At 35.1% G+C, this 26655-nt stretch overlaps 2 protein-coding genes across 6 annotated transcripts in view; one reads left to right on the top strand and one right to left on the bottom strand.

Annotated features, from left to right (window-relative positions):
- The window catches only part of LOC145688344 (SRSF protein kinase 3-like), a 354260-nt gene that overhangs the window by 298677 nt on the left and 28928 nt on the right, over nt 1-26655 (top strand). For all 5 annotated transcript variants that reach the window (XM_081762483.1, XM_081762484.1, XM_081762481.1 and 2 more), the window contains 4 exons: nt 6876-7073; nt 9712-9836; nt 16356-16463; nt 21831-21993. In XM_081762483.1, coding sequence (XP_081618609.1) covers nt 6876-7073; nt 9712-9836; nt 16356-16463; nt 21831-21993 — 594 coding nt within the window. The remainder of the gene's footprint in view (nt 1-6875; nt 7074-9711; nt 9837-16355; nt 16464-21830; nt 21994-26655) is intronic.
- Nucleotides 1-26655, bottom strand: part of LOC145688345 (uncharacterized) — a 125373-nt gene that overhangs the window by 84842 nt on the left and 13876 nt on the right. The gene's annotated exons all lie outside the window — the stretch shown is intronic.

The following is a 26655-nucleotide window of genomic DNA, read 5'->3' as shown; positions in this document are numbered from 1 at the left end:
CTGTTCCTTGTGGACACTTTGAACAGGTCGCTTTGACACTAACAAATCGTGCAACATTTACTGTGTACCCGTAGGCACTTGCAAACACAATGGCTTAGTTTATTCATTCTCTCATATATTTGTTTCAACCCATGTTGAACAGTTTCCATAACCGACTGGCAAACTAGGCTAACTTAATTTGCAATATGTCAGCAACGATGTGTCATTTAGTTAGTTGTTACCAGTGAAACGCCATCGATACGATAGAAATGAATCAACACTAGTAGTTCTAGAGAAGGTGACTACTTTTTCTATTCGGTATTATTTCGTACATATGAGGGTAAAACAAAGGAATCCTTCCCAGAGCGGCAAACTTTTTCCTACAAAATTTGTTTTTGCATGATATTTTGAATAATGTGAATAATCACATACCATACCTGTTTAAATTTTTCTAGTAACTTCTCGGAGCCTAATGATAGGGGGCGTTGTGAGGTATGCGGAGCGCTCCATTCGATGTGCCGTCATATATTGTTTACCCAACATTTTGTTTCATTCTTGTACTTCCAGCCGTTAGTGATTTAGTGAGTAGGAAGAAAACAGAGACAAATTAAATAGCAGGAAAGAACTTTACATCGTCCCGGTGCGTGGCATCGTAATCTTCAAATGAAGGGTGAAGTTAGTTAGTTTAGTGGCAAAAATAACAGTGGTCGACAAAAGTGTTGGAGAACGAAGGTATAAATGAAGTGAAAATATAAATTAATTAGGAAATTACAAAAAGCTAACAAATAAAATAAAATAAACGATGACAATAATGTAAATGGGTGATAATGCAGCATGAAAAGTGCTTAGGAAAAAAATAACAGGTACACCCCCAAGAGTAAACTACGACTTGCGGACTTTTTCATGCAAAATTACTTGTACTGTAATATAGAAATATAAATTAAGTGTTTATTAGTGAAAAAAGAGCAAATAATCAACTGAACAGTTTCTGAGCAAATTGTCCGAGAAAGAACTCACATCCAAGGATATACTATCCTTTATTAATATTTTAATGAAAAATAATTTATACCATAATGTAGGTTTGTTAGTGTAACATTTATTTATGAGATATGAACTAAAATTGCGTAAGCTGCTTTTGAGAAAATCATCCGGGAAAAAATCACACCCGAAAATAAATTATAGCTTGTAAAATTCTAAATGAAAACCGATTACACCATATGACAGGTTTCTCAATGGAACATCTGTTTATGAAATATGAACAAAATTGCGTGAGTCGCTTTTGAGGAAGTCTTCCGAAAACAACTTACCCTCCAAGAGTAAATTACTTTCTTCATTCCACCATTTCATTTATTATTTCATCATCACTGTCTCCTTTAGCCTAGCCAGCATAACCGTGAGGGGAGTGTACATCAGAACAGAAGGGAAAGGCATCGAGGAATTACTTTCTCGGTATGTAGGGGCTTCCAAAGATGTAAACCCATTGAAATCTCGATTTTTTTTTTTTTTTTTTTTTTTTTTTTTTTTTTTTTTTTTTTTTTACGGTCACCATACTTGTCTCCGATTATCGCTAATACAATCCATCCCCTACACAAACTAATGCACTTGCCTCCAGCCTGAAATCGAAAAGGCTTTTCTGGTCCGCCTTTAAATCTTCTTCGGAAGGCTCCCGAACCTCTACAGCCGCATTGCTAGAACTGATCTTGTGAAATACCCCTGTCCTCCACCGAAGAAATGCCAAAAAGCAGATGGAAAACTTGTCCTATATTCGATACCAGTTTGACCTTCCAACAACCCACCGTAGATAATACAGTTTCTATCATTCCGGTAGTGATGATGTTCCCTACCTCACGTGCGCCCCTAATAGCTCCCTAACGGCTATTAGCGTGCTCGTCTTTGGCGTGGTTGACCGGGGTTCGATTTACTGTGGGAGTTCATGTGGTTCCGATCTCACTTTAAGGTGTAAGTCCATGTCTTCTATAGTTTCACTGCTGAAAGGGATGCTAAATTCAAATCAATCAATGATTTACATTTTAAGTGGACCCACTGTCAAGCTTTTTATGTTGACGGAACTATCGCCTCTTCAGATCCGCATCAACGATCACTAATATGAGTAATAGCAGTTCACTCTATCGCCATAGAACAAAAACAGTACAGAATAGCGAGTAATGGCATTTTAATACGGATTCAACATCCGAAGAATAAAATCTATCTTGAATATTATTCCTCTATTGCAACCAGTAATTATAGATGTACTACTTCAAGTTAAGTATTGAATTCGTATAATTTGGAAATCTACGTAGTTTCACAATGTGGAATTTATTAGTGTATTGATAAATTCATATTTTTCTCTTCATTTGTTCATTCAAATTTCTGCATTCTTAACAATTCATTCGCCCCATGAGTTTTATCTTCACTCTGGGTACACTTGTTACTTTCCTGTTACTTATTTTTATTTATTATCTATGAACTGCTTTTTTTCTCTTCTAATGGAGAATTTAGCGAGGGAGTTTATAATATACCTTCTTTAATGTATATGATCACGTCTTCTCTATTTTCTGGTAATTATTTACCAGACAATAGTGAAGACGTAATCACATACACATTGAAAGAGTGTACTGTAAGCACTTTCACTAAATGCTTCATTGGATACGGATGGAAAGAAGTAGAGGGAGAAGAAAATAATAATTGAAGAACAGAGAAAAAGCTATAAACATCATACACTTTTCACAAAAAGGTTTGGAATATTGTTATACTAGGCAAGACACCGTGTCATGTTCGTGAAAGCCTGAGAACGTCCAGGAGAGAGACTGCTACAATGTGTTGTTTCACTTGAAAGCAAAAGACCTCACTGTCTATGCTCGATTCATTTGGTCTTTGCTTTCGTGCTATTGTCTCATTGACACAATAGGTAATGAGTGGTGTCTACAGAGCAGTGCAAGCTTCAAATGACGGAAAGCTGTCACAGTGTCAATTTCCCAATTAGTTCAAACTGGAATAGTAACATTGCTTGAAGTAGGTCATATAAGGTTGAAGTAGTACGCCTTGTTAGTTACAAATGAGAAAGTCTCAGAAACGTGGAAACAGATTAGAAAGACCAACCGTATGTATGACTGACTTCGGAAATGGTCGCCAAAGAGTGGCAGCAAGATGACAAGACCAGTATATTCACATAATAGCATTTAGACGGTCTCGAGACCTGCCAACTTATTATGAAATTACCTGGTTTGGGCATCTGGCGTCCGTTTGCAAGGATGGCGTCGGCTACGCCTTCTTTTTCGATTAAACACGTATACAATTTCTGCCTGCTATGCAATAACAACGGGTTTGGCGACGTGATGAAGAGTACTAACATGTAGAAGGTAATTTATTTTGTAGTGGCGAAGTCATGGTTTGGTCGGGCATCCTGTTTGGATATCGAACATGCTGAGACTTGTACGAGGAGGTTAACTCGTGAACAGTATATAGAGGATGTCCTTCAGTTTTCGCCCAACCAATCTGCGACCAGTATATGACAGATTTCTGTGTGTGGACAATAACGGACACCCACACCGTGAAGGAGCAGTACGATGATGATGTGTGGTTAATATTCACCACATGAACTGGGCATTCATGTTGAAAACTGCTGTTTCTAGTCCTCCACAGACCCCATAAACACTGCACGAGCTCATTCATACTGTCTAGATGGAATAGCACTTTCTTCTGCAGAACACCACCAATGCACTCAACGCAGGGGCACTTCAACGTGTCAGGCAACTAACTACACAGTACAAATGGAATTCTTACACATTAAGGCATTGTAAACACTCAAATAGGAACACATGTAAATGGAAGTATGATCAGTTGTTTCCCGTTGGGCATACGTGCAGTTGTTGTTTTGTTTGCATTATTATTATTATTATTATTATTATTATTATTATTATTATTATTATTATTATTATTATTATTATTATTATTATTATTGGCTTGCTAGTGGACTCTTGTACCAGTTTTGTGTTTCTAACACTTCATCGGTCATCACCAGGCTACATTATTGCGTGGTCCCTATTTCTTTTGTCCTATTCACAATATCCCCAACCTTTTGTGACGATTCTGTATATATATACACTTCCAGTTTGAGCAAGTATAAGACACAGAGTGATAGGAAGATTTAATTTTTTATTTTTATTTTTTACTTTCGAGCGACGAAAGGAAAGTAAAAAAATCGAGATTTCAACGGATTTACACGTTTCACGACCCATACATACCGAAGAAGTTGTTTCTACATCTGTCCGTTCGTTCGGCCTGATGTACACTCGCCTAGAGGCCACACCATTCAACAAGCCATATCGAGAGCAAATTTTAAACTTAAGGTTTTTCTGTGATTCTCCAGGGGTGTATCGAATTTTCTTCTTACCCCCATAAACAACGGGAATTTACCGAAGGGTGAAAATCAAAATTTGCTACTTTCTCAAAAAACTGCTCTGATGATTTTGTTTATATTTCATAAAGCATTTTTTAATTAACAACCTCATACTGTGGTATGTCATTTTTCTGGGAAAAGTCGAGGAGTAGCTTTTTCTTGAGGGTGATTTTTTTTCGGCCGATTTTCTTAACAACTGAGCAAACGATTTTGTCATATTTCATAAATATATATTTTGTTTTTTTCATAAATAACCTGACAATATGGCATAACTCATTTGTCCTGAATAAATATACGAGGAGTGAATTTTTTCGGACGGTTTTCTCAAACGACACACCCACCCGCTTTTGTTCATATTTCATAAATAAATATTTCATTAATAAGCTGATAATGTGACATAGCTCATCTGTCCTTTAAAAAAAATGTACAAAGGTTATTTTATTCTTGGCAGTGAGATTTTTTTTTCTTTCCGAACGATTATCTCAAAACCAACTCAGGTAATTTTATTACTATTTCATAAATATTCATATAATGTTACTTAAGTAACTTCCATGAGAAAATCCACAAGGAGTAGATTACTTTTGGTGTTTTTTAGTTTTGTGAAATATGACTTCTGCAATATTGTTATTTTTTATATAAATATTTCGTTAATAACCTTAATATATGGCACAAGTGATTTTCTTATGGCAAAATCTACAAGTAGTAGTTTACTTTTCGGGGTGAGTTTTCTTTAGGTAAGGTTTTCCGAAAACACCTTACAATTTTCTTCGTATTTCGCAGCACATGATTTAGTTGAAGGAATTAGAGCAAGAAAATTTAGTGTGGTGACCTGTACCTTTTGTATTTTCATTTAATTATTTATTTACTTATTTCATTTTTAAAATGAATGGAGAACTTGATATTTTAAACTATTATGATGATTAAAATAGCTGGAAGAAAATTGATTTTAATATTTAAATGCTGAGGAAAAAGATGCAAAGAATGAAGAGGAGTGTAAAAATTACATTTCATTTTACAAACTATTAAAAATAATAGTTAAAAAAATAAATAAAAACGTATACAGTGAATCCAAAATGGTTACGAAGACATGTTTACAAACAAATTTTGAATTGATCAATGTTTTTGCTTGGCTAATGAACAATATTTTGGGATACAGACGCAATCACTCACTCTTATACCAACAGTTCCATGCACTCAGTAGTGATTTTGCGCGTTTACCGTAAATATTATCTGTTGGATTGCTATGAACAAGAATTTTAGGAATGTTTCAAAAAATGGATCAAAAGATTGCGATCTTGGCAATAATTAGATGTTGGGTCCAGAGCCACAAAATTTTTGAACTGCCTCTAGATAAATCGAGTTTCCGTATATTTTACGGAATAAGCACATCAAACTGAGTTAAGTGGTAGTTTTGGTTTGGATACACTATATGCAGTTCTTCAGGTATAAGGCCTACAAGAAAATTTCTGTCTGAAATATATTGGATCTTTTGATCCAACAAAAGAAAGCTTGTTCTTTTTTTTTTTTTCACTTCTTTGATTTTTTAGCCCTCATATTATTTTGTTCAATTTACTGTTACTTATGTGTCTTTAGAAGCAATAATGTAATTTTCATTTTACATTCATTATCACAGAAAGCACTTTAAAATGTAACAAATACATAAAGTACAACGTTTCTGTGGCTAGAACGGATTAATTGTATTTACGTTTAAATTAATGAGAAAAATAATTTCGGCTTACGAACATTCAATTTACAACAGTGTTGCGAAAGGGGTTAAGTTCGTAACTCGAGATGTACTAGATATTTTTTAAAAAATTTGTCAGAAGAATACATAATTTTGTTTGAAAATATTTTCTTGAAGACTACTGATATCTGTAGATACAATGTTTTAAATTTGTAAGTTTGAAATTTAAAAAGTGACCAGATTAATTTCTCGTTTTTTGGTCCCATATCCTTTTTATAAACAGACATGTGGTTGAAAGTGCGTGGTGTTTGGATTTTGTAATGAGGAATTTAGAGGGAAAATTAACTGAGTACTAGGGAGTTGATTTATCAACAGTGGTAACAAGTTAGAAATTTTGTTGTATACCTTTGAATTTTAGGATTAGAATGTATATGACCTTTCTAACAACAAATTGAAAAGAGTGACATATTTTCAAATATGTGAAAAATAACTGTAAGACTATATGTAAGTATATGTGTCTTTCATTTGTTTTAAATTTATTCACGATGTGAATACCAAACAATGAATTTTTTAGCAATGTGAATTTTGGGTTCTTAAAATGTTTGTGAAATTGTAACTTTTTTATTTATATATCGAGCTTTCTAATTTTGTCAATGTTACTGATTTTACGAATACATATTTGGAATTATAACTAAAGTAATAATGCATCAAGAGTACCATAAGTATTTTATAGCCAATGTACTAGAACGGATTAAATTTGGTGTAGTTTTGACAAATTAGAATTTGCTAATCATGTACTTTGATATTTTTCAGATCTCGAAAACCGTAAAAGCTTTGCCGAAATGGAGCATGCTGAAATTCAACCTGCCGGTTCTCATAATTCTCTGCAGATTCCATCAGATCCTAATAATTTTTGCAATGGCCATGACTCAGACAACCAAAGAGCGCCGCTTGGAAGGAGTGAGAGCCAGGCAATATCAGACATTCGAGAATCTTCCCAAGAAAGAGAAGGTGATGAACAATGATTTTCTGTATGAACATTTATTTTTAATTTACCTAGATCGTAAGCAAATATTATACATCCTTTTTACTTTATCTAAGTCTATCCTGGTACGAAGATCGAAATTCTATCTTCCATGAATTTTGTCAGGACTTTCCGAAGAAACAATATCTGAACGCGTTAAGAATTAAAATTCCATGCAAATAAGCCCAGATTTATGCTTTTTTTTTTCTTTCTTTTCATGTCGCTCTATGTAAGTGTATGTCCCATTCGTGATGCTGATATAAAATAGGATGTTTGATGTTTTATTATGGAGTTCTATGAATTTAGCTGAGAATAGTTTTATTATTTTACCATAGTCGCAACAGATTATTAGGTTCGCACTAGTTTGCCTTATAAGAATGTAATGTTAGTGTATCTGTCCGTTATTCCACATAACTTGAACAAGAGCGAATTTTGATTTTTTTTTCAGTGGACAGCTGAAGTAATTGTCTCGGCTGAGTTTATTAATGCAGCCAATCCATTACAACTTCACGCGTAACGGTGACTTTAACGTACCCTATCGATTAAAATCCATGGTATTGGGCAACCTGTATACCAGCAAAGAGTTGTAGGTTGCCTATGAGAAAAACATACTTAGCTTTTCCCACTGCAAAGAGTTTATTAGCCTTTATTATTAAGACCAAGCTATGAGGGCGCGGTGCCTCAGTGGTAGAGCGTTCACTTCCGGTGCTTGGGGTCCCTGGTTCGATCCCAGCTCCCGCCGTGTGGACTTCGTGGTGGACAAACACCGTGCCCGTGGGTTTTCTAGGGGTTCTCCGGTTTCTTCATTCCACCATTTCATTGATTTCTCATCATCACCGTCTCCTTTAGCCTAACCGGCATAATCCTGGGACGTAAAACTTAATGATTTCATTAAGATCAAGCTAGTGAGCCTTACAAGATTGTAATGTTAGTACATAAGTCCTTCGCGTGATGCTCTTTATTGTTTTATCCGGTTTTTTTTAATTTTTAGTGCTTTAATTTGTTAAATTTTAAAAAATGAAATTAAATATTTTAGGTTTTACGTCTTACGATTATGTCGTATTTCTAAAGGAGACAGTGATGATGAGAATAAATGAAATAATGGAATTAATGAAGTAAGTGGAAACGTAAACTCACGGTCCCAAGAAAACCAACAAACACAGTGTTTGTCCACCGAAAGCCTACTTGGTGCGAGCTGGTATCAAACCAATGATTTCACGCACCAGAAGTGAACACTCTACCACTGAGCCACCGTAGCCTGTGAATTAAACTTTCTGTTTTATATGTGATATACTTATTCACATCGAAATCCGAAATACAAAGTAAAATATATGTGACTGGATTGAAATTTGTGCCTGTTGCATGACGATACAGAAATTATTACGACTTTGAAATACAACGCCTCTAACTTTAATAAATCAGTAATGGCATAATGTCTTCACAAACTGCAGATGGTTTATATGTCGTGGCATCAAACCAAACAAGCGTTAGATGTGTTCTTCAGGAATCACCTCCCGCGCTTCGAGTGCATAAGACATAGACAATGTTTGCTGGTGACTAACCAGGCAATTCGCGGTGGTGTGCATTATCAAAACCTCTGATTACGTCTGTTAATGCGGTAGCGCGAAAAAAAAAAAAGTGCCGAAAACATATGGTCCAATGAGTCTTTATCTTATTTCCTATAACAAACCAGGTTATTTTATGGCGGACGCACAAAGAAGTTTGTGGTCAGGAAAGACTACTCCCTACTGTTGAACTTGTCGGTGGCTCTGCGCTTTGTGGGCAGAAATTTTTACTCTCAGGGAACGAATGACTAAAATTGGTTATAGAGACATTTTAGGTGCAAAGGACAATGTTGTTTGCTAATGAATATGACTCAGTTTTCCAAGCCAACGTGCTCTGATGCACACAGTCAGATCTGTTTAGGCGTGGTTTGAGGAACATCAGGATAAACTGGAACACGTAGGTTTTCTCCTCCATTATCACTGAATCAGTAAGTGGTACACAACATGAATGAAGAATGGTCTGCTATTTTCCTTGAAACAATTCATGGATTACCATTGTGTACCTCAATTCCGCGACGAATACAATTTGTCCTACTGGTTAAAGACTGTAGTAATAAGATAAATTCCATGTTGTTAAACTGTTCATGGAACAAAGGAAAAAACAAAATACCGGTACTTACCCAGAGAATAGTAAAAGCACCGTTACAAAACACAAATAAAGCAAAAGCCCTTTCGAAAAGTTTCATTAAATTGAGAACGAATAAACTGAGAAAAATTACTTTTTTTTTTTCGTTCTCTAGTTTTTATTTTCTTCTTCTTCCCTCTTATCTGATGAAGCATGTAGCAGAAACGCTTAAAGCAAACTTGTGTTGTATTTGTGATAGTGTCTTTATTGTTCCTTATATACGTACTTTTTAAGAATGTACTGCGCAACCATTAGGAAAATTGCGGCAGTTATGCAAGCATTGCGTAACAGTTACAAATAAATGGAATTTAATGAATATAATCTTAATTGCATAAGTTAAAAAAAATCAATAATATGTTACTAAACTAATTTGAACCTATCCTTCCTTCAAAAATGGTAATTAGTTCACTAAATGTACGTGTTTATTCCTTGCAGGGAAAACTTTTCGAAGAGTAGCGTCCTGTCCAGACCATAAACAGCTAAGTAGTCAGCCAGATCCAGTACATGACATTTGTGATATAAAAGTAAAAATAGCTGATCTAGGAAATGCTTGCTGGGTTGTAAGTATGCCAAACACTTGTTGAAAGACATGTACAGCTATGTGTAAAGCAACTTGAATGTGCATCTTTTTCATAAAGGTTTTTACCTTCATTCAGCTACGTAAGAATTTTATATATGGGCTTACAAAAGAAAAGTCTCCAAGGAATGAAAACAAGAATTTTAGAAATGATCCAAAAAATGGATCAAAAGATTGCGATCTTGGCCAATAATTAGATGTTGGGTCAGGAGCCACAAAATTTTTGAACGGCCTCTAAATCAAGTTTCCGTATATTTTACGGAATAAGCTCATCATACTGAGTTAAGTGGTAGTTTTGGTTTGGATACACTGTATGGAGTTCTCCAGATATAAGACGCACAAGAAAACGTTTGGTTGAATGAAATATATTGGATTTTTTGGATCAGGGGCCACAAAAATTTTTAATGGACCCTAAATCGAGATTTTGTACTTTTTACGGAATAAGGACATCATACTGAGTTTAGTGGTAGTTTTGGTTTGGCTACACTGTATGTAGTTCTCCAGATATAAGGCCTACAAAGAAAATTTATAATTGAATGAAAAACATTGGATATTTTGGATCAGGGCCTACAAAAATTTTGAATGGCCCCTAAATCGAGTGTTCGTATTTTTTTACGGAATAAGCACATCATAATCAGTTAAGTGGTAGTTTTGGTTTAGCTACACTATATGTAGTTCTCCAGATATAAGGACTACAAGAAAATTTCTGACTAAATATATTGGATCTTTTGATCCAATATATATATATATATATATATATATATATATATATATATATATATATATATATATAATATACCTGTTCGTTTGCTATATTATTACTTAGGAATAATGATATAGAACATCTGAGATTGAGTCTTGGATTGTTTTGAACATCAGTGTATATCGCGTCTAATGTGTGCCAGTCAGTTCTGAATGCAATTAAGTGTTGAACTTCTACGTCTCAAGCTTAGACTAAACAAAGTTATTGGGGAATAAAAACTTACTCAGCTCAATTGACTTTTAAAGTGATGTGCAATTCCACTTTTTGTACATTATTGTTAGTGTAATTTTAAAGGATATAGATTTTTTCATAGAATACAAATTTAATTTTTCAATCAGCTTTAGCTGTAGTATTCTTATTTTGTGTATAAAGTGTATGTTTTAGCTTAATTAAATTCGACGAATGAAAACTGATTGAGGGATACGCAACAAGAATCTCCCGGAATCCTATTTTATTTATTTTAACTGCCCAAGAACGGCTTTGGAGACTTAAAAGACACCCTAAAAGCCATCCAAGCCTATGATTGTGTATTCAATTACATATTTGACAAACTAAATGCAAATGAAGCTTATAAACTACAACCGTCCTCAACGGAACGATCGGCTCTGTCTTTATATGCAACTTTCGTCTCTGAAGGATTAAATCATAAAAGCAAAGTAGTGTCTGTGAAACTTTAATTATATGCAAGTGACCTGAGATGTGAAAGCAACCCTTAATGTGTACCATGACCATCTCTGTGCAAGACTAAATACTTGCTTGTAATTTGATTAGACGATCGTTAAAAATAATCAACATGTTGACAGTTTTTGTGATTAAATAAAATACAATGTTTTAATTTAACGTCCAGTGGTTACGTCCTTTAGACTAGAGGAGACGGATGATTAATGAAAGTGAATGATTGTGAAACTATTTTTTTTTTTTTTTGGTGCTCTCCCACCAGAATAGAACCCGGGACCACTTGCATCAAAAGCACACCGCTAGCCACTAGACCAGTAGAGAGGGTTAGTTTTGGTGATTAACTTAAATATTAATTTGTAGACTTGTACGCGGAAGAGCGTCATACGAGGGTTGTCTCAAAAGTTCTGAGCCTACGTATGAACGGAGCAGCAGAGAGTTTATGGATGGAGTTACTTTTCAACATACTCCTCTGACAAGTCAATACATTTTGTCCATCGATGTTCAAGTGTGTTAACGCCGCTGGTAAAAAAAATATTTGTCGAAGACGTATAAACTTTCATCTACGACATGCATGACGTCATCGTCAGTGTCAAAATAAGGACCTTCCAACTTTTTTTGAGCTTTAGAAAGAGATGAAAGTCAGAAGGTGCCAAATCAGGCAAATAAGGTGGGTGAGAAATCAATCCGTAGCAGCAATCGTGAATTGCTGCTATTGCGATGGCTGACCTGTGGTTAGGGGCATTGTCTTAGAGGAGCACACGTGCCCTGAGTTTCCCAGGACGCTTCGGCCGAATATTATCACGTAGCTGTCGTAAAAGATCAGCATAGTACTCCCCTGTCGCTGTTGGCCTCCTTTGGAAGATCCACCTTCCGAATCCCAGAAAACTTTAGCTATCACTTTTCCAGTTGAGGTCACTGACTTGGCCTTCTTCGGAGAGGGAGGGATGAGGGGTGTTTCTACTGCTTGGAACTTTGTTTGGTCTCTGGTTGGTAATAGTGGACCGAGGTCTCATCTACTGTTATGAATCGAGTGCGAAAGGCATTTGGCCTGCAAGAGATGGTTTTTCCTTGAAATGTTGCATCTAGTGAGCTTTTGATCAGTTGGCATAAGTTTTGGTACCCATCTCGCGGAAACCATGCTCATTCCCAGACTCTGGGTGATAATTCAGTAAGTCCACTGTCGTAGGAATCTTCCTGATGGTCATTTGCCGATCATTCATGATGATTTCATGTACTTTGTCAGTGTTCTCTTGAATTATTACTTCCACGGATCTTCCTAATCGAATGTAATCTTCAATAAAGGTTCTCCCCATCTTGAATTCAGCTGCCTACTTCTTTACTGTGGCATATGAAGGGACACTTATCACCTAAAGTACCAATCACGTTGATGTGGATCTCCTGCGGCTTTAAACCTTTCTTGTGTAAATATTCAATAACACCTCACCCTTAATTTCTCCATTTGGTCACTCTGCTCACTCTTCTGTGTTTCTCGACCTGTAGCAACACAATAAAAGTCAAATTATTGTGTCCGGTTCTAATATTTCTTGGTTAGACTTAGAATGTATGTAACAACACTTGCACTTTTTTAAATCGTGTATTTATGTATAAATCTTTAAAAAAATAAAAATAAATTACTTCTAAAGAGACCAAGAGTAGGGGAGTTCATAGAACATTTTGACAGATAAAAGTGAACTCCCACTTTTCTGTTTTTTTTTTTTTTTTTTTTTTTTTTCGGAAGATAGAAATAGCAGTAAAAGAAATAAATAAAAATAAAAAGGATGGACTTACTGGGGAATAGTAGTGCAGCATCTGTGTCCTGTGTATTGCTGCAATTCGTTTAAGTGTCGATATAGGTCGCTGTCAGATAATGAGGTCAGAGTGTATTCTTTTATTTTGTAAGTGCTTAGAAGACTCAATGGAGCTGTTAATAGGTAATTAATAGAAATTCATTGAAGTATGGATTAATTAAAATAAATAATAAAATTCTTAATTACAATAAGTGCGTTGCTGTATTTTTAGTTAGCGATATTTCGTTCTGATACTTGCTGAAGACTTCATCTGGTCAGTTTCTCAGAATTTAACTTGAACTTCATCCCTTTACACAGTCTTCGCTTCCTTTTTATTTGCATCATAGAATATCTAATGTGGAAAGATGATTGTAGGTACCAAACGTAAGGAGACCTGTTTATTGTGCACTAAAATATTAGCCAATAGTAGCTGCCGTTTGTACTTTACGGTAGTATTCAATGTTGCCGTACCGAGACTTTATAATACTTTACATTATCTCTAGCTTCTTTACTAAATGTAATTTCTGCATTACTTCTTCACCACTGTTCATGATAAGCCCAACGCAGGTACACAGTATACTTATTCAGTGTAGTTCCGCTCATTCATCAGTTACTAAATTATATATGTGAAGTGAAAAAAAAAAAAAAAAAAAACTTGCGAGCTTTGAAATCAGCTTTAAGGAAAGAATGATTATTCAGGATTGCTAATCGGAATGGATATCTCATATTCACCTTATTTAATTGGTATAATCAAGCAACAAAGAATTTTGCATTTTTGATTCTTCTGAAACCGAGACAGTAGTAAAGAAAGATTTAGACTACCTGTGTTCCGAGATTGACGGCTATACTTAATAGGGTATTTTCACGGTACTAGTCACGTGTATAATTAAGACCTCTAAAGCTTTGGACAAAATATTACCCAATTTAAGAACCATTATACGGATCAGGAAATAAAAATGGATCTACGAGACAAATTCAGTTTAAAGACATCTTAGAGATGTGAAAACAGGACACACTGTTTTAGATTTTTCTAAACGTTTAAAAGAAGCACAACACAATATTATAGTCTCAAGAATTTTGTAACTCAGAAGACTGATGTTTGAAAATTCGTTTATTATTGTAAAACTGTCAAGAATTATCATAAATAGGGATTGGTTAGGTAACAGATAGAAGACTGTAATTGAAAATACACTGAATAGTGGCACAATAACAAAACAGAAATGAGTCCGTAACCTTCACTTGCCAGACAAATGAACACATTTCAGAGTGAGCTACACAATTACTGGATGAGTGAATTGCAGCAATATACGAAAAAAGGCGTCTGCACTGCTCTTTCCAGGTGAATCTATTAATTTCCTTGATGCTTTTATTTCTTTTACTTCTATTATCATCATTCGTAATCAAGACTCTAGGCAAAAGCCTAGATCGTGAAAGTGCATGGCTCATTTAGAATCAAAATTTGAAGTAAGTGAGATAATCAGTAATATTCCTGATCGTGTTTCTACCGTCTGAAATAAAACAAAATTTTCATGATGTCTACTTATGTAAGAACTGCGAAAATAGGTTGATTTATCATGCCAGTGAATAATTCAGATAATAATAAATATATTTTTCGATAATGAATCCATTAGAAACTTTCACATACAGCTTGAATAAACTAGTAATTTTAGATCACTTCAAATGATTCTGAATTTGGTTTGTGATAAAAACTATTTGATAAGAAGGAAAGATAATTCACGTGAATGAAGACATCTAATTCACTCACTCACTCTATGGCCTATGGAACCTGGTGGTTCAATGCCGCGTTCACAAAAAGCTCTCCACTGACTTCTATTCTTAGCTAACTGGATCCAGTATTTCCGCGAGATCCATCTTAATATTGTCCTCCCATCTGCGCCTAGATCTTCCTAATGGTCGTTTTCCAATTGGTCTTCCAGTCAAGACTTCGAAAGCGTTTCTACTTTCTTCCATCCTAGCTACATGACCTGCCCAACTAAGCCTCCTAGACTTGATGACCCTAACAATGTTTGGCAAACCGTATAAATTATGTAGTTACTCGTTATGAAGTTTCCGCCATTCCCGTTCCTCGTGGGTCCGGGAATATTCGCCTCGGGATCTTGTTCTCGAATATTTTCAGTCTATCTTCTTCCCTCAAAGCAAGCGACCATGTTTCGCAACCATACAGAACAACAGGCATGATTATAGTTTTATATATTTTAAGCTTCAAATTACTCGATAGAATTCGTGACGAGAGAATTTTAACCGAATAATAACACGAATTCCCTTTTAATTTCTTCGTGAATATGATTTTTGTCTGTTAATATTGATCCTAGATATTTGAAACTATCCACTTTATCAAAAGTATTATTTAATATTTTAACGCATCCATAATTTGCTGTATTACGGTCTCGACACATTTCCATGTATTTAGTTTTCTCTGCATTTACTTCTAAACCCAACTCACTGCGAGCATTTAATAGGACTTCTGCATTTCTTTCTATTGTTCTCCTGTCATCCCCTATTAAATTTACATCATCGGCATATGCAATAATCTGGTGAACACCGTTCAACTCTAGGCCCTGGTTGCTTTCTTTGAGTTTCCTTATAGCGTATTCCAGGACAAAGTTCAATAATAATGGCAACAATGCATTGTTTCAAGCTATTCCCGACGTGAAAGCTCGTGGACAAATCTTTTCCTACCCGGACTTCACTTTGGGATTCATTTAAACATATCTTAATTAATCTGATTAGCTTTCTCGGTATTCCAAATTCTGTAAGGACGTTGTACAATGTTTCTCTCCTAACCTAGTCGTAAGCCTTTCTAAAATCAATAAATAGTTGATGTACCGGGGTATTGTATTAGTACATTGAACATTGCTTTAACGAACTGTCCTTCCTTGTTGCAGAAAGAGTTGGCATCCATGAATCATCAATCTTTCCGTATATGTCCATTATGGAATGCATTAAAATAGACATAATATACATGAATTTTTACTCATAATTTTTTCACATGCTATAATCTGTTCTGTATTTATTGAACGAATAGGTTCTTGAATACAGAGAGAAATGCAGCATGAGTGAAATTACTGAATGTAAGGAATTTAAAGCATATTTCATGTGAATGTATAGCATATTTCAGTATAATAAGTATGTGTTTTAATAGTACTTTTTTACAAAGTTGATTTGAAGGAACTATGAGTGACCCTTGTATATAATCTGTCTGCATAGTGGAAAAACATTTGTATCTTGATTCTACCTGACTATTTCTTTGTAGTATCACCATTTCACGGAAGATATTCAGACTAGGCAATACCGTTGTCTGGAAGTTCTTCTGGGTGCTGGTTATGGTCCACCAGCAGATATTTGGAGCACAGCATGTATGGTTAGTATTAATGAGTTCGCATAATATGGAAATCTGGTTATGTTATAATAAAATCAGTATATTAATGTAACATTTAACACACAATTTTTGACCATCTTAATGATTTTATTCGAAGACTTAATAGACCTTGCGTAATCCACAAGTGAAGAACCTGAGCTCGAATGACTAAAAGAAACATTATTTAAGATATAATATGTCCCTTTCAGCACCTGTGAAATGCCATTCATCTGTAAAACTACGTGTGCGCCAGCTAGTGCCATCTGAAATTCAGCATATGAGCTTTGCTGCTTCAAAGCTATCGAGGCAATACAAGATCGGTCTGTGGAGTCCGATGTGAAGTGCACGTGAAAACGTTAGACGTATGTGTGCAGAAGCCAATATACATTACTGGCTATGTTATACTTGACGCAGATGTCTTGTGTTTGCCAAATACTTCCTGATTCCCAAATGCCTTTTTGTCTCATGTTGATCTGTTTGAGGGAAATGACTATTACACGTTATTGTGGATCCTTTAAGACTGTGCTTTTCTTGTCTTTAAACTTGTTCCCGTTCAGACATTACTAGTACAGATGCATCGTCTGACAGATCAATAATCCCGACTTGTGTAGAACAAGCTCACACTTGTATGTTAACTCACTTTTACTTTGTTCTGCCTGTACAACTTTGATGCATCGAAGCTAGTACACTAATATTCAGATGACGCTAGGTGGAGTTCTACAGATAAATGGCTTTGATAGGTGCTGAAGTGAGTACATTACATCTTGAACACGTTCTCAATCTGGTATAAGGTGTTAGAGCTTTGGGTACTTCTTTTGTCAGTGAAACAAGTGGATGTCAGTAAAAGAAACTCGTAATCCTGTACGTAGGAAATAGAAATGAATTATGAAACTTACTGCCATTTATTGTCGGGTAATCCATAAAATAAATGGCATGTCTCAGGAAAGTATTTTGTGCATTATTGCTGAAGTAACTGAAGTATTAGCTACATCACAGTCCTGTGTTCTTATCTTTGTTTTGGAAGACAGACCAAAAAAAAAAAAAAAAAAAAAAGTGTAAAACTTAAAACGAGGAACAAAGGGACACTAATAAACCATGTCTTCTTTAATTATATTTGGTACTACACAAAATTTTCAAATCATACGAGTTGCTAACATACCGAATCATAACCCGAATTCAATCCCTGGTTTGAGCACATGTGTTTGGACACTATGTTAAACTGTAGATCCATGTCTCATATTGATTCCAAGATAAAAAGGAATATGACTTCCAAACAATCAAGAAATATTCAAAATGAGCTGCGAATGTTTTACATCCAAATTGTCGAATTTACAAAAAGTGAAAATAGTTTATAAGGCACACGACAATTAGAAATTCACACTGTTAATAGGTATCAACTTGGCGCCTGCTTGATTTGGCTACATCTGCTTCATTTACCGAGTGAAGCGTTTTTGCTTCGCAGTCTGAAAGACCAGTTCGGATCTGGTCGTAGCAACTGAGAAATAAATAAATAAATAAAAACAAGAAAGAACAAAAACTATTACTATAGTTCTCCATAAAAGCACGTGTGTAATTAAACGGCACAAGTTTCAAGTAATGTAAGAAAACTTTTTGAAGATATTAAAAAGTCTCTGTAAAATAGTTCTTAGTTGGTTTATTCAATAGTTCTTACTGGTCAGAAACTTACCGAACTGAAATTGCACATGCTCAGTTTATAAACAGGAAGTACTTTGTTATTATACTTTCAAATATTTTAACTATTACTTGAAGAAGAATACTAAATCATAATAATATGAATCAATTTGACGAATAAACATTATAGTGGCTCTCTCGTGCTTAAATGGTTAGCGTTCCAGCCTTTCAGGCGAGTGAGCGCGGTTCCATTCCTGTACGGGGTTTGTGTGTATTGAATCGCATCTTAAATTGTAGATACAATCTTATATAACCTCGTTGCTTAAAAGGTACAATAAACTCTAAACTAACCACCAACAGACAGTAAACAAATGTCGAATACTGTCGTGTCTGGTTGCATAAAACCCAAGAATAATAATCATTATTTAAAGAAAACTAAAAATAATATTGAAATCCAATATCAATATCATAATATGCAACAAGTTTTTCTTCAACAGGTCTGTTGTATTTTTACTTGAATATTCTTCCCTATGCCCAGATATCCCTTATATTAATTGCTTCATATGATTCCGAAACATCAATATTTGGATAATATTTGTACTGGTTTCTATATAATTTGAGAAACCAGTCTTGCTTTTCGAGGTACGTTGCTACAAAATTACGTCCTCACACTTCTAGTGTCGTGTAAGTACAATGCTATGCGTTTACTGTCATATTTACCCAACAAATTTTTAGATTTTCTTGGGGTCTCATATACCGTTTTATTATGTAACAGTATTCTTCCATGAGCGGAGTTCGATTCCCAGCTCCTGTAGTTCAGATTCAATGTTAGCTATAGGTCCACTTCTCACATAGCCTCGCTGCAGAAATGGACACTAAACTAATCAATCCATCCATCCACATTCCCCCATCAAGTATGTAATTGTGTGTTGGTAGAACAAAGCTTGAAATTGAGAATATTAACCTTTCAGTACACGGGTGAAATTGTTGTTACGATAGTGCACGGGTTGTGCCTGTGAGGCATCACAAAATCTAATTAAGTTAAAGGTATATAAAAGACTTTTTAAATAAAATACTTTTATGTTTCAAAGGATACATGTGTTACTTGTTGATATATAATGTTCAAAACACGAAACCGAATATTTTATTTAATATATATTCTCGAAATTTATTAAAAATGTTTGTTTTACCGTATTAATAACAGATGCAATCAAATATTACGCCGTAAAATTACGACCTCTGGGAAATTGCATTTGATTGCACGCATGAAATATTAAGAATAGTGTATGTTAGCATAAACGAACGTATTGAGGTTTTTAAGTGTGCGGTGTATTGTTTGAACCACAGGTCAAAAACGAGTCATTTTCACCCATACAAATTGTCCTCAATTCATTCCGTGCATAACATTGCACAGTGTTTGAGGCACAGCTGCTTTTTGCACAATGTCTTTGTACTTGCAGCATCTTCGTCTTTTTCCTTGCAGTGGGTCTTCCTTTTGTTCTGGTATAAATTCTGATTGTCTTGCAGTGGGCTTCTGATGTGTTGCAGCTGATAACGCAGCTGAGCTTGTTCCCTCATTTATTCGGTAACTAAGTCCTAGGTTCTTGAGAAACTGCCCTCTTGATATGGAATTCTTGCGTATATTTCTACCTATGTCATATTCTGCGCACATTGCATCTGCTGCATTTACCCGACCCTTCGTCCTGTCGTAAAATCTTATAATTTCTGGTTTTCTACTATCTCAGGTTTCACTGGCATTGGCGAAAGTAACACTTCTCCCTTTCTTCGGAACATGAGAAACCTGGGCAGCTTTGAAACCCAGTTTCACTGTTATGAGAGCTAGCATGTTGAAAAGTGGCGTAAGAGTCCGAATCATCGTCCGAAAAATGCAATACCGACGGGTCACTATTTTTGGTCAAATTTCTCGTTTCTTCTACAGTCAGTTTCTTTGACATTGTCTACAAAACACAAATTACGAGTGCCCCAACAAAAGTTTCAATCAATGCTTTCTATGTTACGTGAGCACACGTTTGGTGCCTGACAGGCACACAACAAAAACCATAACTTCCCTCTCACAGACAACTCAAGCACGAACTATCCAAATATGAACAATTGACTCTCGGCAATTGCAAAGGAAGGTACACTGAGTGACACAATAGTATCTATCTGTTATTTATTGAAAAAAACAAATATATATTCTTACTGCTTGCTGCGTGCTTCTCAGGCACAACCCGTGTACTGAACGGTTAAAATGTACTTACAGAATAATTATGTAAATTCAGTAAGAAACTTTGTGGAAGAACTAAAAGTAGCCAATTTTAAACTTTCGAGGCAATCGTCTTGTTTTCAGAGTATGAGAAAAAGAAGGATAAGAATGCATCTGATTGAATGTGATGGTCGCCCATGTTTCGAGTAGTGCTTGAATGTTACGATGGCCAATAAAAAGTTTGAGTAAGTTTCTAGACAGGATAAAACACTAATGTGCTTGTTAACAGACTAAGTAGAAAGTTGAACCCCGGAAGGTATATGAGAGGTGACCATCTCCCAAGAAGCCAGGGAAAATCTGAAGACATAATGTATTGAAACTGATACGTGGTGTTAGTTTAAAAAATTGATTTCATAGTAATTCACTTATTAATCATCTGGTTCCTTTAGCATAGAGGGCGTAATTGTGGGACGTTAAAATAAATAAATAAATAAATAAAAATCCTTCACTAGTACGAGAAACATGGCTCGTAAATGACTGCAAATATAGTGACTGTATCGTTATGATGTGAAATAGTGGAGAAAGAAGTGGAAAGAAAGACTGATAATAACAAGAATGGCAACAGTGTATGTTATGGTAGTTGAAATAGCAAATAAGGGAAAGTGTCCAAATGAAAATAAAATGAATCTATTAATTTAATTAACGTCCAACGATTATACCTTTCAGGCTAAAGAAGATGCATGATTAATGAAATAGAAAATTTACAGAATTGGTGGAACGTGAATGTGGGAGGAAACAAGAGAATCTCCAGAAAATCCACGGATATGACGTTGTCCACAACAAACTCACATGATGGGATATAATCAGAGACCCATTCCACCAGAGAGAAGCAAGTACTCCTGAACCATTATGCTGCTTGAAGTGTAAAAAAATAAGATAGAGAAATGTTTAGAACTGATGGCATAATAAACCAGTCCTTTATAATAATAATAATATTATTATTATTATTATTATTATTATTATTATTAGTGGTGGGGATATTAAAAAAATAAAGTGGTAGAAAGACCCCTTCTTTCTTCGAATGTAATTATTATTCAAATCGCTCCTAGTCTTCTAACTAATTTTATATTCTATAGTTCTCTCTTTTTACTATTTTTATCATTCCAGTTCTTTCTCCACTATTTCACATTACAGTTCTGTCTGGAGTGATTTTCTGCATAGTATATTCTCACTTTCTAGTGTTTTATCTCTGTCACCTACTCAAACTTTGGTCTGGCTACGCACTCTTCTGTTATTGACATCCGATCTGAGCATTACTTCAAACGTGGTCGACTGTTGAATATCATCACACGCTGTTCATTTTTACTTTTTTGTTCTGACGTCAAACGAGATATCTAAAATTGTTTGTTCTTATTTATTTTCTTAGTGGCACGTAATTCAAGTGTTTAAACAATACGGTTTTCTCACTGTGCTATAGTCCAGAATCCGTTGATAGTAAAGCACTATGATGAAACCGTTATTTGTTGTTTCAGGCCTTTGAGTTGGCAACTGGAGACTATTTGTTTGAACCTCATTCTGGAGAAGATTACTCGCGGGATGAAGATCATTTGGCTCACATTATCGAGTTGTTAGGAGAAATGCCTCGTACAATTACATTTTCAGGAAAGTATTCCAGGGAATTTTTTAACAAAAAAGGTGAGTTTTTGCTAATATAGAAGTACTTTTCGATTAAGAATTTATTTATAAAGAGCTGTTTCTCCTTTATGTAATGGCGGGCTGAATTCAAAAACATAAAAATATGTTTTTTTGATACATATCCAGTTGATTAATGCTAGACTAGATGTTGTTAGGGGCTTTTTGCTGTTTGTTCATTTCGGCATTTTTTTAACTTTTTTTTTTTTTAATTTCCTTTGTGGTGATATCCTACTTACACAGTCTACTTGTATGATAAAAGATTAGGTTAAGTATGGATTGGGAGTTCATCTCATTAGAAAGGACTGTTATTAGATTGAGTAGACATAAATAGAACTGAACTTCTATATACATTACGTTTGGTTTATTTCTGTAAGCTAACTTAATTCTTTGCGGAACCACATAATGTAACAAATAACACTTATCTGTGGCACCTATGCCAGTCGTTCAGGTAAATTAATAATTTCATCCCTAAAGTGTACCGTGTTGTGGGTCTCAATAGCCTCAGTGTGTTTTGCGAGTCTGTTGCCCATATACGAAGCGTTTCCGGAAGGTAAGTACCATTTTGGAAAAAAAAAAAAAAAAAGTTCAAATTTATTTTTACATGAAAGAGCACACCTTAAACTGTTTATCGACGTAGTTTCCACGAATGTTTAAATACCTCTCATAGCTGGTGACGAACTTGTCCAAACCCCTTCGAACCCCATACCTCATAGCCCAAACGAACTTGTAAAGAATCATCCCGCCAGTGAAGACAACCATAACTCCATAAAGGCCGCCCACTTCGTGGTTCATCGTGGGCATTTGTCCTTTCTTCATTGAACTGCCTCACCCACTTTTGCACCATTTCATCACTCATTGCATCTTCACTGTAAATCTCTACAATTTGACGATGAATTTCGGCCGGCTTAACATCCCTTACATTCAAAAACCGCACAAAAGAACGAATGTCACAGTCGGCGTGTTCGACAGTTGTTTTAAACATTGTAAACGATTACGGGACACAGCACACTCGCGACAACTCAACCGTACTGGCGTCAGTGGAGAGGTAATGAACCAGTGAAACTAGCGAGCATGAGCGGAACTGACACTGGCGGGATGTTTCGTTGAAGAAGGTTTGGACAAGTTCGTCACATGCTCTGACAAGTGTTTGAACATTGGTGGAAACTATGTCAAAAAATAGTTGGTATAATCTTTCGTGTGAAAATAAATTTAGCTTGATCAAACCTGTTTTACAGGGTGTCTACTGAGTTTCATTTTCAAAATTCCAGTATATTCAGTATAACTGTCAGCAAAATTCCAGTGCCTAATACAATAATTTTTTGAAAGTTCTCTAGGAATAATCACACTCTTGATGATTTTAGGTTTGTAATTTTTACTACCAAAAATATTTTGTTTTTAATAAATTTAGTTAGCTTTGATTTTTTTAAATAAAAATGATTTTTTAACATTTTTTAAAGGGCCTCCCATCTTCCCTCACGGCCCTCCACTCCACCCATTGCTTTGGAAAAATTTACAATCTCAATGAATACAAAATTGTTTTTAATGCTATTAAAACAATTTCAAAAAGATATTGTTGACCTGCCAGTTTCATGATTTATCCAGTATGTGGATCAAAATTCCAGTATTTCCAGTATCAAAATTAAATTCCAGTACAATTCAAGTATTTCCAGTATCGGTAGACATCCTGTTTTAGTATTTTTCGTTTGTTTTTTTCTTCTTTCCCTCAGAACGTTACTTACTATTCGGAGACGCCTCGTATAATATATTACTTACTGGAAGGTAGTGAAAATTAATGAAACGAATAGGTTAAAAGGAGAGGAGGACCAAACATAAAAAATTCAATTTTATAATATAGATAAGGCGAAAAGATTCGGAGACGCCTCGTATAATATATTACTTACTGGAAGGTAGTGAAAATTAATGAAACGAATAGGTTAAAAGGAGAGGAGGACCAAACATAAAAAATTCAATTTTATAATATAGATAAGGCGATAAGATTGAATAAAAATAAAATAAAAACTATCATAGGTGGCACATTTCACATGTTTCAATAGTACAACGGTTGACTGCCAAAAGTAGAATGAGTACCAGTCCTTTCCAGCTCTGTCCTGCTCAGACCATTTAGTCTCAAACCCAGGACGATTTTCAATAAAACACTTTAAAACCCCTCAAATATTATAATTTTTCACTCCGAGAGCTCCCAGAAGAGTTGGCACCATTGGCTAGTACAGTTTTGCCGCTCTCAGCTCGACTGCGTGTAAAGTCCGTTATCAAAAAATTCTCACGGCTTGAAGAACAAATGTAAACCATGAGTCATTGTAGTCTATAAATAAATAAATAAGCTTCTGTTGCGAAGCAATCTGGTCCAATATTTTCATTTGACAGAAATAATAAATATGTTCAAATTAACGCAAGATAAAGACTTATTATAACTATCGTTTGTTTCGGTCTCTGCAAAACTCTCTGAAGGTTGTTTAGTTTAAATAGGCCTACGAAGATTACGTGACACAGTTTTTTGACCATAAATCACAGAAGGTTTATAGCAACGGTATTATGGTGTTACCGGAAAGATGGGGAAAGATCATCGAACGAAGTGGTGCATATGTAGTGCATAATGCTGTTTCCAAATCTCAATAGAATTCATTCTGAATTTGACCCCCATAGTTCTATACTTTAGACAACCTGATATGTCTTTAAGTAATCCTCACAGGTCAGATTATACCCATAGAATGTAGCAACATAGCAATATGCATTCTGTTCGATTTGACAAGTCAAATATGTATTATAATATGGAAATCTTCATAGAGGGTAAAATCTCCATCAAATATGCACACCCATCGAATTGTTAGTTGCTCCAGAAATGATAGAGCGATTTGAATAGTTTTGAAATAAAATTAGCACCAACACTATGTATCAAGGGCTACGGTGGCTCAGCGGTAGTGTTTACCTATGCTGCACAGGGTCTCTGGTTCGATCGTAGCTCTCGCGTAGTGGGCTTTGTGGTAGCCAAACACAATGTGTCTTGGTTTTGTCGGGGTTCTACAGATTCCTCTCACTTTCTTCATTGTATGATTTGTTCGTTATCATTATCGCTGTCTTCCTTAGCTTTGGAGCAAAAAAAAATGCATTAAAGTTCGTCAATTGATTCCTAATAGTTCGGCAAAGAAAAAATAGGCGTGGGCAAACACACTTGCTGACCGCTTTACATAGTGAAAAACTGTATATTATATTCTTCTACTGGTTTGTGTGCTTTGTAACATTAATTTTCACCAGGAGCAAACACTCGAAATACTGACGTGATAAACCTCAGTCAGTCAAAAATACTCCTCGACCTTGTGAATGCTTAATGAGCTTTCAAGTCAAGTCCCTGTCTTCTGTGAAAACCAATTTTATTAGTTTTCTCAGAACTTTATCTTCGATGTTGCGTCTTCGACGACTGTTTCCGGTAAGTCACATTATTCGATCTTTAACAGATTTTTAAATTCTTATACAGATTAAAATCTTCAAGACAACTTAACAGTTTTCCAAAGTTGACGTAAGAATAAACTTAATCCTTTTGCATATTTGCGAAATTTCATAACGGAATGATATATTCTCGTATATCTATACATTACAAATATTTTTGTGCAGATTACGAATACGGTTACAAATACAGATGTGCTACATATACCGTGCCTTTGCGGTAAAAAACTAGTATTAGTATTCTTTAATAACCGTATTTTATATACGATGTCCATTCCTCTGCGCTGAGTTTCTTTAGAAGAGGGTCAATCCATTTCAAATCACCCAATCTCTGATTAAAAGATTGCTGAAAATATTTATTATAAATTATTTTGGATACTATTAATACTATATTTAGAGAGCAGAAAATGAGCGCTCATTCATGTTTTAAATGTACAGTAAAAAAATGTCGGATCTTTTGAAAAAAAGTATCTTTACGTTTGAAAAAAGTATCTTTATGTTTGAAACGCCTATCTTTACGTTTGAAAAAAGTAAATTGTCATTGATGAAATTAAAATTTTAAAGGAAAAACTCAGTGGCTCACGGTGGCTAGTGCGTAGGGTTTCTGATTCGATCCCCGGTCAAGTTTGTGGTGGACAGCATCGTGTCAATGGGCTTTCTCGGGGTTCTCCCGTTTCCTCCACTTTTTCATTCCACCAAATCTTGTATTTTATTCACTTGCTTTAATCATCGTCTCCCTTAGCCCAAAAGGCATAATCGTGGACGTTAAAGTAAGATTTCATTTCATTTCGTTTTTAAAGGAAAAATTAGACTCACCATTATTTTTTTCTTCAATTGTGCTTATTGTTTTATTGTAGTAATGTTTGACTGGGGCAAACTAATTTTTAATCATGTTTTGAAGGAACTAAATAATAAAAAATAAACCATGTTTTATTTTACGGAATCCCTAATGTAGTGAAGACCACTACATTAATAGGAAGTCCTATTTGGGTTACTATTTAAGCAATTATATGGAGAGTCTCTTCTGCTTTACGAGTTCAGTGGCCTGCCTAGTTCTGCTAGACAAAGGGGCTAAAATACCTACATATTCAGATATATACATCTAGCAATAATCGGTTAAAATATCCAAATTTTCAAAGAACTTTAATTGATGGCAACATCGCGCCACCAAAACACACGTATGTGCTGTTTACGCGTATG

Source organism: Thermobia domestica, chromosome 6, assembly GCF_964235325.1.
Source record: "Thermobia domestica chromosome 6, izTheDome1.hap1.1, whole genome shotgun sequence".
NCBI classification, from domain to species: Eukaryota; Metazoa; Arthropoda; class Insecta; order Zygentoma; family Lepismatidae; genus Thermobia; species Thermobia domestica.
Note: the sequence above shows the minus strand (reverse complement) of the source record. Positions and strands in the feature narration are given on the sequence as shown.